We start from the raw sequence: 12,216 nt of genomic DNA on the forward strand, positions 1-12,216 counted from the left end.
TTTCTAATAAAGATTCTTTTTCTGTAAAAGGCTATAGCCCATGGTTTTTTCAAAAAATGGCTCTGAAATCACCCCAAATTTTTATTACATTTTTTGATACATATTGATGTCTTTATGCTGTGTAGAAAGTTTGAGCTGATTCTGACCTCAATTTTCCAAGTTATGGCCATTTTTTAAAAACGGCTAATTTTTGAAAATTTCGCTGTACTATATATAGCCCATGCTTTTTTTTCCAAAAAATGGCTCTGAAATCACCCCAAATTTTTACTACATTTTCTAATACATATTGATGTCCTTATGCTGTCTAGAAAGTTTGAGCTAATTCCGACTTTAATTTATCAAGTTATGGCCATTAAAAAAACGGCTGATTTTTGAAAATTTCCCTGTACTATAGCCCATGCTTTTTTTTTAATGGCTCCAAAATCACCCCAAATTTTTATTACATTTTCTGATACACATTGATGTCTTTATGCTGTGTAAAAATTTTGAGCCGATTCCGAGCTTAAATATTCAAGTTACAACCATCTAAAACTCTCTCCCTCTCTGTTTCTCTTACTTTTCAAGTAAGACGATTGCGCTTTCCTAAAATCCACTGATAGATCTTGTAGTGTGATTGCTAGCGATGATACAACATTCTTAGCAACTTTCTTTTCCTGATCTGATCCATTTTTAGCTTGTCTGTTGATTACTAATAATCCTTGCTTAGCCCTACTGAACATCTGAGAGAAGAGAGAGAGAGAGAAATATAATAATTGTAATGATTATAGTATGTAGAAAATGGCTAAATTTAGCTTTGCATTAAAGTACATGTACCAGGATTCAGGCTAGAAAAAATTAGAGGTGTTCGGAGACTAATATTTTCCTTTTAAATTTATGAATAATATCATGCTTTATGTATGGTTATCAATATAAATTCACTGGTTGGCCTTAGTGATGAACTGGTTGGTTCATTTGTTGAGGTGGTTAACCACCATAGGCAGAACTATGACGTATATGTACATGTATAACTAATCATTACTTGTGATATTTCAGCAGTTAGTATGTCAATGTTGTGTTCTTCTTCAACATCATCAAACACATCAGGTCTTGTACTGTGTTTATCCTGTAACTCCTCCAACTCATGCACTGGAGGATAGGAAGGGAGGGAGAGAGAGGAGGGAGAGAGGGAGGGAGGGAGGAGAAAGGGGGAACGCATATGATGATGAAGTTTATGATTTTTAATTTCATTTACTTCTTCTTTTGATTTGCGTCACTTCATAATCAATCTAATAAAACACAATAAATAAAATAAAATAAATAAATAAATCAGCTAATGTAAGTTTATAATGCAAATATCAGCCTTACTTCTCCCAGTAAATGAGTCCTACAAATAAATAAAGAGAGAGAGAGATATTAGGAAGAAAGAGGTAGACCAATAATACAGTAAAAGGTAGGTACAGTATATGTATAGTATATACTCACCAGTCTGGTGCTGCTATAGTAACATCAGGTTCAGTTTTATCATGTTTAACTAATGCCACAGTATCATCACCAGAACTCTATAATAATATATCATGATTATAATACACATTATGTCACATGTTACACATAATACTAATACACATAATACACACACATAATATTATTAGTTACACATGTACATGTCTAAAGGTATGCACTGCACTGTTGGCAAATATACCGTATATCGGGTATATTTCAATGCATGAAAAGTCGTGGAAATATTAAGTTCAATGATGGAATAATTCGGAAGCATTTTATATTCCGAAAATATTTTACTTGCTATTATTTCCATCAACCACCTGGTTTGGTAAGTCATTCGAAGCATTTGCTGACTTCTCCACTTCTGAATCAACCTTAGCAACACTTCTAACTGGCAAAGAACTAAAGAAGGCTCTTTATGGCCTTCGAGTTAGACTAGAATGTAGCCATGAATAGTTATGAAGCCACGTGTTCATAATAATTGTACAATACCACATATCTTCTATTCCTTTTTATCCGCATATTTTAAAATTTCATAATATTTATTTTCGCAATGGATTGCTTTTTCCGAAATTATTAATGCATTGAAATATACCCGATATACGGTAATGGTCATGTGTCATTAATAAGCATGTGTACAAACAAAGGTTTAAAATGGTTTGGTTTCATCTTGGGAAATATGACTCAAAGTCACAAGAATTTATACATTATACATGTACATGTACATATAAAGGCATGTACTGTATAGCTGGTAATTTTTAAGGGGAAATTAAATTTGTGGTCACATGTCACTAATAAGCATATGTACGATCAATGGTTTAAAATGGTTCGGTTTTATCTTGGGAAATAAAATGGCAGTCAAAGTGATCAGAATTGTACCTCAATATGTACATGTACATACACGTACCAATACAAGTACAGTGTAGATTCAATTACACGTACACTAAGACAAAACTGTTCTAAATCAGACATTTTACCTTTAACCATTAAACGCTAAAGATTTTATGGAATGCACAAGTTACAACTACATGTACATGTACATGTATTAAATATCGTAGCCCCATCAGGCCCACACACTAACCCATCTGACATCAAGGTCATCAGCATTACCGTCCCGTTGAGAGAGTGAGGCTGCTCTTTGTCTCAATTGAAGGAACAGAGCAGTATGAGAGATAAAGGCACCAATATGTACCGTACTACCGACTGATGTCATTACAGCGGGTCTGGCAAAAGCGGCCATCTTTAAATAGGAGGATAAAAGGCTTCTGGATTACTGAGAGTAGATAATAGCAGTAGAAATAAGAGGTGTTGTGTCTTCTTTATAGCTTAAAAGTAGTTAAAAAGTTGAGTAAAACGGCCCTCCTTTCACTTTGTTTAGTAAGCAAGGGCGTGGCAATAACATAGAAGGTGTGGTCTAATTTGACCACGCCTAAGTTATTTACACACGTGCTTCCACGTGGGTAAGGCGGAGTCTCGAGGTGAAAGGCGTGGCAGTTCCAATCTAATTTCTAAACAATGAGTAGCTCTTCGGAGAAAGAAGACCAAGACAGAGAGGACGGAGTATTACTCGATTCTGATGAACCTCAGGCTCAGGATGACAAGAGAGAGGGAGGAAAAGGAGAGGAAGGAGGACTAAAAAAAGAACTATCATTATTTAACTCCGTCACGTTTGTCGTTGGATCCATAGTAGGCTCAGGGATATACATCACTGCCAGCAACACTGTCAAATACTCAGGATCGATCGGCCTATCACTAGTAATGTGGCTTCTTGGCAGCCTAGTGGCTGTAGCTGGAGGACTCTCTTATATGGAGATTGCTACACTGATACCCAGTTCAGGCGGGGACTATGCATATCTTAGAGAAATGTATTCTTTTGGTAGAAGAGGAGAAAGGAAAAGGGAGAGACGTGGGGAGGAGGAGACGAGAGGCGAAGAGGATCTCACACTTAAGGATGGGGACGGTGAAGGGTTTTTCGTTACATTTGGTAGCCTCCTTGGGTTTTTGTTTGGATGGTCGACCGTTGTTTTAATACGTCCAGCATCTAATGCAGTCCAGTTATTGACTTTTGGCAAGTATTTCTCTCATGCACTTTTGTTGGTTGGTGGAATTTGGGGTGGAGCTACCAGTGAGCTGGTGACAATACTGGCAGTGATAAGTGGAAGTGAGCTTAATGTCTAGAATTCATTGTTTTCGAATATTTATTATTTTAAATTATTTTTTAATTATTATATACCATAAGGTGCCTTTTTTAGGGCTGTAAATTTTGCGAATTTGCCTAAAAATTTATTTCGTGGATTTAGTTTCACAAATTTGTGCCGTCTGCCATTTTGTATTATAATAATTTGGTTTTTGCAAAAGTATTTTTTGTGAATCTTAAAAAAATTGTGAAATCTATAAAATTAAAAGGTGCCCTATGGTAATTGTTGTGAGTTTAGTTTATGCTTGTACATGACATGTACATTTACGTATTAGAATATATTTTTGCTTTTTCTCTGTTTCTCTGTCTCTCTTAGTTATACTGACGTTGATAAATATATTTAGTGTAAAGCTAACGGCTCACATTATGAATATCTCTGGTATTGCTAAGATATCTTGCATGATATTCATTAGTTGTATTGGAGTATGGACATATGCTAAAGGAGGTCAGCTGGTGTGATTGTTAACTACATGTACATGTACATGTACATCAATACATGTACATGTACATGTAATTAATGGTATTAATCTATATATCCTTACTGGTACTGTAGAGCAGGAAATTTCTGTTGGGTGCTTAGTTTTTGTTTGTTTTGTTGGCCAAAAATTTAAACTAAATTTTTAGACAATGAAAATTTAATCTAAATAAAATTTTTGACCCACGACAGATCCTTTTTCACTATACAGCCACGGCGTAGCAATCTGTGGCATTATCAGGACCGACACAAAAATCAGTTCTTCTCCAACTGATGGGCTCCAATGTCTTCCATTCATGAATATTCATGAATGTCTGTTTGATGTTAATGGATGAATGAAGTGTTTTTCCAATGCTATAGAGACCACTACATGGAAACCATTTGACAGAATTAACAACTTGTCATACCGTATAGGGCATAATGTTCGCGGGATACAAATTTCGTAAAATTCGCGAAAATAAAATCCAAGAATTTAATACAGTACCCGCATGGCACGCCTGGTAGAATTCGCAAAATTAAAATCCGCAAATTTGAATTTTAGTAGATTTCATGAAATTTGCATCCCACGAACATTATGCCCTATACGGTAACTATGCCTCCATGAATATATTTAAAACAGATACACACCTCTTAGGAGGTGTGTATCCATTATATAATGTGGTAACCATGGACCATAGACATTCTTCCATCTTAAAACCATACATTTGGCACTAATTAAGTGGGTGTGGTGGTTAAAATTTACATTAAGCAAAATGAAACTAAAATCAACGAAAATACCTTTTAAAGCCTGCTTGGAAAGACAACAAAAGTTTCTGCCAACGAAAATTTCCTGCTATACGGTATTTCATTTTGTTTTTCTGCAGATTATTCCGATAATTTTGATAATGTGTTTGATGGTACTAGTACTTGTATTGGTGACATTAGTTTAGCTTTGTATTCAGTATTGTGGACTTATGATGGATGGTGAGTGCTAATATAATTATATTAATTAATAATAATATTATTATTTATTTTATAGGAATTCATTAATATATACTGTTGAAGAAACTAAAAATGCCGAAAAGTTAGTCAAATGCACACATTTTAGGCAACTTTAAAAATTTAAGCAACTTTAAAAAATTGTAAAAAATCTATTTTTTTGTTGGAATTGTCTCAAACTCCCTATGCAATGTAAGAACTTGTGTACGTATCAGATAAAATTATAAAATTAGAGAATTCTCTCCTTTTCATTTTTGGCAAAATTTGGCCCGTGACCCTGTACTGTAGTACAGGGACTTTTACCTAAATTTGAAGCAACTTTAAAAATTTGTAAAAAAATCTAATTTTGATCGGAATGAGCTCTAACTTTCTACACAACATAAGTACATGTATATGCATCAGGAAATGTAATAAAAATGGAGAATTCTCTACTTTTCATTTTTGACAAAATTTGGCCTGTGACCCTGTACTATAGTACAGGGACTTTTACTCAATTTTGGAGCAACTTTAAAAATTTGTAAAAAATCCAATTTTGATCGGAATCAGCTCAAACTTTCTACACAGCATAAGTACATGTATATGCATCAGGAAATATAATTAAAATGGAGAATTCTCTACTTTTCATTTTTGGCAAAATTTGGCTCGTGACCCTGTACTATATATAGTACAGTGACTTTTACCCGATTTCGGAATAATTTTAAAAATTTTTTAAAAATCTAATTTTGATCGGTATCAACTCAAACTTTTTATACTACATTTAAAATTGTCACCCACTTGAGATGAAATTTCATGATAATTCTTTACTCTCCCTCTCTCTCTCTCTCCTTCTCATTAGAAATCTACCCAAAGGTATTCTGATAGGTGTACCAATAGTTACTGTGTGTTACCTGTTTGTGAACTGGTCCTACTACATCAGTTTAAATAAACATGAAATACTATCATCTGAAGCTACTGCACTAGTAAGAGCTAATGCTAGTAATTATTATTATTATTATTAAATTATTATTAGTATTATTATTGTTTATTTATTTATTATTAGTATTATATTATTTTATTTATTTATTATTAGTATAAGTATTATTACCATCTATCTGAAAATTTTTACTATGACTTTAATCTGCTTTAATTTATTTAGATTTAGAAATTTGCTAAATTAGATCACCCATATAGTTACATATGTCACATTCAATAATACATGATACAGTCTTAAATTAAATTGTTAAAACATTTGTGGTTCCTTTGATCTAGTAAGCAACATGTTACCATGTACATGTAATTAAAATGGTAACACAATTTAATTAACAATTATAAAATTAACAATTTATAGAATACTATTTATACACCATTTGCTAAAGCATACATTTTCAAATGCATGGTATTAATTATAATTGTTATTATTATTATTTTCTCTCCCATTAGACACTGGGTAATGTAACATTAGGATCAATAGGAGTGTTATTGATATCAGTATCAGTATCAATATCAACACTAGGGACTGGACTGATTGGTATGTACAGTGGATCAAGGGTTGCTTATGTACTGGCAAGAGATGGTAGCCTAATGAACACTTTTAGTGGATTACACAACCAATGGAACACTCCTATACAAGCTATACTACTACAAGTTAGTTAATGTAATAATAAAATAAATAAATAAATGTGTACATGTACATGTATGATAATAGAGTAGTAGAAACAAGTTGAATTTTGTGGGTTGATTGGCTTGTCACCTATTTGTTAATGTACATGTACATTCTAAGTATAATTACATGTATCTCGTTTGTTACTATTCTTTTGTACATCCTTCTTTCTCTCTCCCTCCCTCCCCTCTTTCTCTCTCCCTCCCAGTCTATTCTTACTCTATTATATGTACTGGTTGGTAATATAGGACACATTATTAATGGGCTTAGTCCTGTTATGTGGTTGTTCTATTGTCTATCATTCATTGGTCTACTAATAATGAGATACACTAAAAGAAATATTAAGAGACCATTTAAGGTACTACATACATGTACAATGTACACACAATCATCTAAATTTAACTAACTATATGTGTATTGTACATGTACATGTGTATATACTGTATAGCGGGAAATTTTGGAGGGAGTTCAATTTGGCGAATTGCTTAATTTTGGTGATTGGCAAATTTTAATTTAGCAAATCAGTGGCCATGTGCCATTGAGCATGCTCATAATGGCTCAAATTGGAGGATGTTAATTTTGGCAAATGGCTATCAAAACGCCAAATTTTGCCAAATTTTATTCCCTCAAAAATTTCCCGCTATACACCATTATAGCACAACATTTTTGAAAGCTGTAAATTTTTGCGGATTTTGCAATTTTTTTAAGCATCACAAAAACTACTTCTGCATAAATTTGTGAAAATTAAAATCCTCAAAACAGATTTTTTTAGTAAATTTGTGAATTATATAGCCCTCGAAAATTTTGCACTATACAATACATCTTCCTCTCTCTCTCTCTTAGGTATGGACTCCCGTTCCCATGGTGATGATATGCTCCGCCCTCTTCCTAATAACGGTTCCATTAGTGTTTGTATCAGGAGAGAGGTGGTATATATTATTAGGACTGATACTAGTATTGACTGGTGCTCCTGTCTATCTATTATTAGTACACAATAAATATAGACCAGCTGTATTTACAAGGATAAGCAGTAAGTAGCTATATTTATTACATATTAATTAAGTACCATTATCATATTAGTTATACTGTATAAGGTATTTTTTGCTTTATAATACAAAAAATACAAAATAGTTGCACTAAATTTGAGCCACCCAAACAATTTTTATTACAAATTTAAGCACATAATTTTTTTCAAGCACACTTCTTTAAAATATTTATTTGCATCAAATTAAAATTTAAAAAAGTCAAATCATTAATATTACCTTTATACAGTGTCAAGCAGTGTTATTAAGAGTTAGATAGTGAAATGAATTATAATACTTAGTTGTTTTTACTTTTTTATTTTTGTGTGTGTGTGATATGTAGGTATGATAACTGATGTTTCCAATAAGATATTTTATACTTCATCATTCAACAATACTGAGGACATAACTATTGAATATTCATATCAATAATAAAATTCATGTAGCTATATATTATTTATTCATCACAATTCAGTAGTTTTAATATGTACTATTGGTAGTGGTTTGTGTGGTTGTTCTTTTCTGTGTATATCAATCAATGTCTTCTTTTGATTTTTAAAAGTATCCTTTAAGAGAGGAGAACTGTGAAGATTTTGAGCACTAATCATAACATACTCAAGTGATTGATGGATGAAGATAGTTTCATATAAATTTTGTACTAGTTCTATCCAGTTAGGTTGAGATAACGAATTATCAATATCTTTACACACTATCCTCAGTAGTCTGATGGTTGTATGTGACTGTAACATGTTAGTAACAGCAGGTAGTACCTGTTCATAAAACAATGGAATCAGTTCCTTCTCTTCCCAATTGTGTGACTGATCTGGTTTGAAGTCCATTTTAAGTTCTGTGAGATTGTTCTTTTGAGAGATGACATTAATAAAAGTTCTTATCTCTTCATTCAGTGGAATGGATGCACTCAACTGCTGTAGACTGGTGTTGTGTCTGAGACCAGTTGTTAGGAAGGACAGGAATGAACTGGGAATGTCATTATACTCATAATACTCGTACCTGTAATTGTTAATCTCAAAGTATTTCAGTGTTTGGTTTTGTGTTAGCATGTCTTGTAGACTAGTACCCATACTGCTGGTATATACTCTCTCCTCCTCTATCTCCACACTCAGAGCTTTAAGTGTAGTATTGGTTTGTAGAATAGTAAATAGTTCAATAGCACTCTCAGCTGTGTATAGTGGTAAAGTAAGTGTATGTAGACTGGGATGAGAGAGAAATAGATGTAGTGGGTATGGATCAGGTAGTATGATCACACTAATCATCAGGCAGTGTAATCCTTTGATATGTGGAAGGAGTGATGATGTCATCAGTTTACTATTCTTCCATCCTCTTATCTCTAGAGCAGTCAGTGGTGTGTTCACCTCTACTATATTCAGTGATGATCGTAGGAGTTTATCAGGTATGTCCAGTGAAAGAGCTTGTAATGTGTTATTGTCCTTTAGTAACTGCTCTATTACTCCATCAGGTAGAGGAGGAGGAGAATGGACATAAGCAGCATCATGATCTACATGTATTGTTAATGATGCTATTGTTCTATTTCTTGTTACTCCTTTAATGACACTGATAATGGTGATAATAATGTTACTTGTTATTTCAGGCTTTCCTAGGCCAAAGTGTATAATCTTCATTTCTTGTAGTGTTGAATTCATTTCTATACATTTCTCAAGTTCAGTACACTTATCTGTGTAGTATGTATTGTCAACTGTTGGTATAGTAATTTCCTTCACTCCTAAGTGTAATATCTTTAATTGAGGAAGATTGAGGAACTGTAACAATACAAGACAAGGAACATATTGACTTTCGAATAATTCACAGTAGCACTCCTGAATATTGTGTAGAAGTGATGATTGTAATAATTTGTGCATTAATTCATCAGAGTGTCCACCGAATGATACCTCCAGTCTCTTACACTGGGTCTGTAGTGAGTTATTGGTTAGTCCAGCAGTGAAGACTGATAGTGACTGGTTAGATACATGCCACAGGTGCAAGTAATTCCATGTTGTGTTGGAATTGTTTATACAATAACTGAGACACAACCAGTCAAACAATGATAATAATACTCTTGATGATACTCTATTTATATATAGACACAGTAAGTGGTTGTTGATGGATTGTGCTAATACTTGACATAATGTTGTGTTCTGTGATTCATACAGGAGTTGAAAAAGAAGAATGGGAACATTGTCAAAATCATCAGAATCAATATGATCATCTAGTTTAATAGGTTCAGGATCCTGATAGAAGTAGGAGATATGACAAGTCTCAAATCCAACCAATGGTTCCCTCTTACACTGTAAGTCAAGTTGTTGTATATTAAAATACTGTTGATAGCTCTCATGTTCAAGGTGAGTTAGACCTGCTACAAACCTCAGACACATTCGAAAATGATCATCATCAAAGTGATCCTTAAAAACTTCCTCTGTCTTCTTCTCATGCTTAGCTATCCACCATGCAGCTAGAAACTCCTGTATACTCAAGTGAAGGAACTGATACTTCTTTTCATCATATTCTGTGAATGCTGTCATCAATCCGAGATAGTCTTCCTTGACTGCCTCACTCAGTGACTGTACTTGATGTGAAGAGAATGTCATTCTTGTATTAGCCAGGTTAGTATAAGCTAATTGACACATCTCTTGTAAAGGTTTAGCTAATTGTGATGGTAATGAAGAAAGACTACCTAAAGTATATGGGTCAATGTCATGTCTTGGTTTTATTTCCACATGTCTTCTGATAGTTTGTAGGATAAAATTCTCATAGAGTTGAGTGAGTGTTGTTGGTAAGTGTCCTCCTTCCTTACAATAAACTAAGATGGCCATGGAACAGACTAGTGGTACATAACACAATGATTGGACATCATTTCGTACTTGAAGATCATTAATGAGCTTCACTGCTAGTTGTGAGTCCTTACTGCTTTGAAAAGTTGTGAAAGGTCTATCATCATTGTCATCTTCTCTTTTCTTATCAATGAGTTCTTGTGCTAGTTTTGTATCTTTTTGAAGTGTTTGTATAATTACTGTTGATATTTCTTCCTTAGAAAACCCAATGACCTGAACATGTCTACTGAGAGTATCCATTTTCAAAAGTGAAGAGGAAGCATAGCTACGAGAGGTAACAATTACTGCACATTGGTCTAACTGCTTTCTATGAATGATACTAGCAGCTAATGAAGACTGTCTGAGTTGCTCACTTAGTTCATCCCAACCATCAAAGATTATCAGTAATCCTTCTCCATTCCTCTTCTCAAACCATTCAGCTACCATGTGAACTTCATAACATCTATACTCAAGCAGGTCAGCTAGTTTAGTAGCTGTAGCTATTTTGCTATTCCTTAAAGGACAGTAAAGTACCAAGTCATACTGTTGGTGTCCAAGTGGTCCATTAGACCACATATTTAACAGCTTACGACAGAGTGTGGTCTTGCCAATACCAGGAGGACCATCTATTACTACTCTGAGAGGCAGAGAACTATCTGTGGGTTGGAGGACATCTTTAACACTTATCTCTTTGTTTCCAGTTAGTTTAACTATTTCATCAACTTGTCCTCTTAGCAGATGCCAAGCTGATTTTGCTTGTGTGCTGGAGTCTTGTTTTTCTACTAGTGCTAATCTTCCAAAAAAATCTTTTCCAATTCTTGGTGGCCAGTCTGTAGCAACAATAGGTTGGTGTTTGTAGCGTTGTCTCATATTATCAGCATATCCTTGAACATCATCAGGTATTGAACTAACGGGTTTAGCTACAACAGACTGACCTCTTTGCAACTGAGCAAGATACATCATATAAAAATTATCCAAATATTTTACTATATCATCAATTGGTGATGATACATTATCAGGTATAGGCTGACCTAATGTATTGAGATATAATGACTATATTGATCACTGATAATGTACACACACACACACACTTACCTAACTGGTGTAATATAGAGGTAGCAATATCTGTTAGTGTATAATGTTGTTGGTTTATTAATACATGACATATATCAATAAGATACTGCTCTGGATTAAGAGAAGATTTCAACTGTTGCTCAATGACATTCACAAGTTTACTAGATTTCTCATTATTAGTTACTCCTGATACATGCATCTCCTCTTTAGTTTGTTGTGGTATCAGGTCTTTAGCATACAGTGCATCAGTTACATTGTATAGATTCACACTAATAGCATGAGCTAGTTTATCAGCATGAGTCCTTAATATATCCTTTGGATTACCTGCAGTATAGTGTATCAGTAAATGAGTGTTGTATTAAGTGTATGTTTACCTGTTATAGGACCAGGATTAGCACTACTGGTACTGACTTCCATATCATCATTAGAACTTCTTCCAGCAGTGGGATCTGTCACTTTGTCTTCAATAGTTTTAGCTAGTTCATTCTCTTTACATTGTTTCAAAGCATTAATGACATCTCTCCATG

General features: G+C 33.9%; 2 protein-coding genes across 2 annotated transcripts in view; one reads left to right on the forward strand and one right to left on the reverse strand.

Annotated features, from left to right (window-relative positions):
* The window catches only part of LOC105314904 (syntaxin-16-like), a 5,081-nt gene extending 2,256 nt beyond the window's left edge, over window positions 1–2,825 (reverse strand). The window contains exons 1-6 of the mRNA XM_011409329.2: window positions 2,561–2,825; window positions 1,462–1,538; window positions 1,345–1,363; window positions 1,232–1,265; window positions 1,019–1,125; window positions 557–719 (exon numbers count right to left, since the gene is read on the reverse strand). Coding sequence (XP_011407631.2) covers window positions 557–719; window positions 1,019–1,125; window positions 1,232–1,265; window positions 1,345–1,363; window positions 1,462–1,538; window positions 2,561–2,719 — 559 coding nt within the window. The 5' untranslated portion in view covers window positions 2,720–2,825. The remainder of the gene's footprint in view (window positions 1–556; window positions 720–1,018; window positions 1,126–1,231; window positions 1,266–1,344; window positions 1,364–1,461; window positions 1,539–2,560) is intronic.
* A 100-nt stretch (window positions 2,826–2,925) lies between these two features.
* Window positions 2,926–8,280, forward strand: LOC100635920 (b(0,+)-type amino acid transporter 1-like). Its single transcript, XM_003390583.2, has 9 exons — window positions 2,926–3,640; window positions 3,993–4,121; window positions 5,015–5,114; window positions 5,170–5,214; window positions 5,965–6,088; window positions 6,549–6,752; window positions 6,977–7,126; window positions 7,612–7,798; window positions 8,134–8,280. Exons 1-9 carry the CDS (start codon window positions 2,995–2,997, stop codon window positions 8,220–8,222), a joined length of 1,674 nt encoding a protein of 557 aa, XP_003390631.1. The 5' UTR covers window positions 2,926–2,994; the 3' UTR covers window positions 8,223–8,280.
* The last annotated feature ends 3,936 nt before the right edge of the window (window positions 8,281–12,216 follow it).

Source organism: Amphimedon queenslandica, unplaced genomic scaffold (genome assembly GCF_000090795.2).
Source record: "Amphimedon queenslandica unplaced genomic scaffold, v1.1 AMPQUscaffold_12315, whole genome shotgun sequence".
Taxonomy (NCBI): domain Eukaryota; kingdom Metazoa; phylum Porifera; class Demospongiae; order Haplosclerida; family Niphatidae; genus Amphimedon; species Amphimedon queenslandica.

Excerpts from the sequence above, each read along its gene's own strand:
- LOC100635920 (XM_003390583.2), top strand. The coding sequence starts at position 2,995 with ATGAGTAGCTCTTCGGAGAAAGAAGACCAAGACAGAGAGGACGGAGTA. Across the intron at positions 5,115-5,169 it reads TTGTGGACTTATGATGGATG|GAATTCATTAATATATACTG; the intron begins GTGAGTGCTAAT and ends TTTATTTTATAG. Across the intron at positions 6,089-6,548 it reads CATCTGAAGCTACTGCACTA|ACACTGGGTAATGTAACATT; the intron begins GTAAGAGCTAAT and ends CTCTCCCATTAG.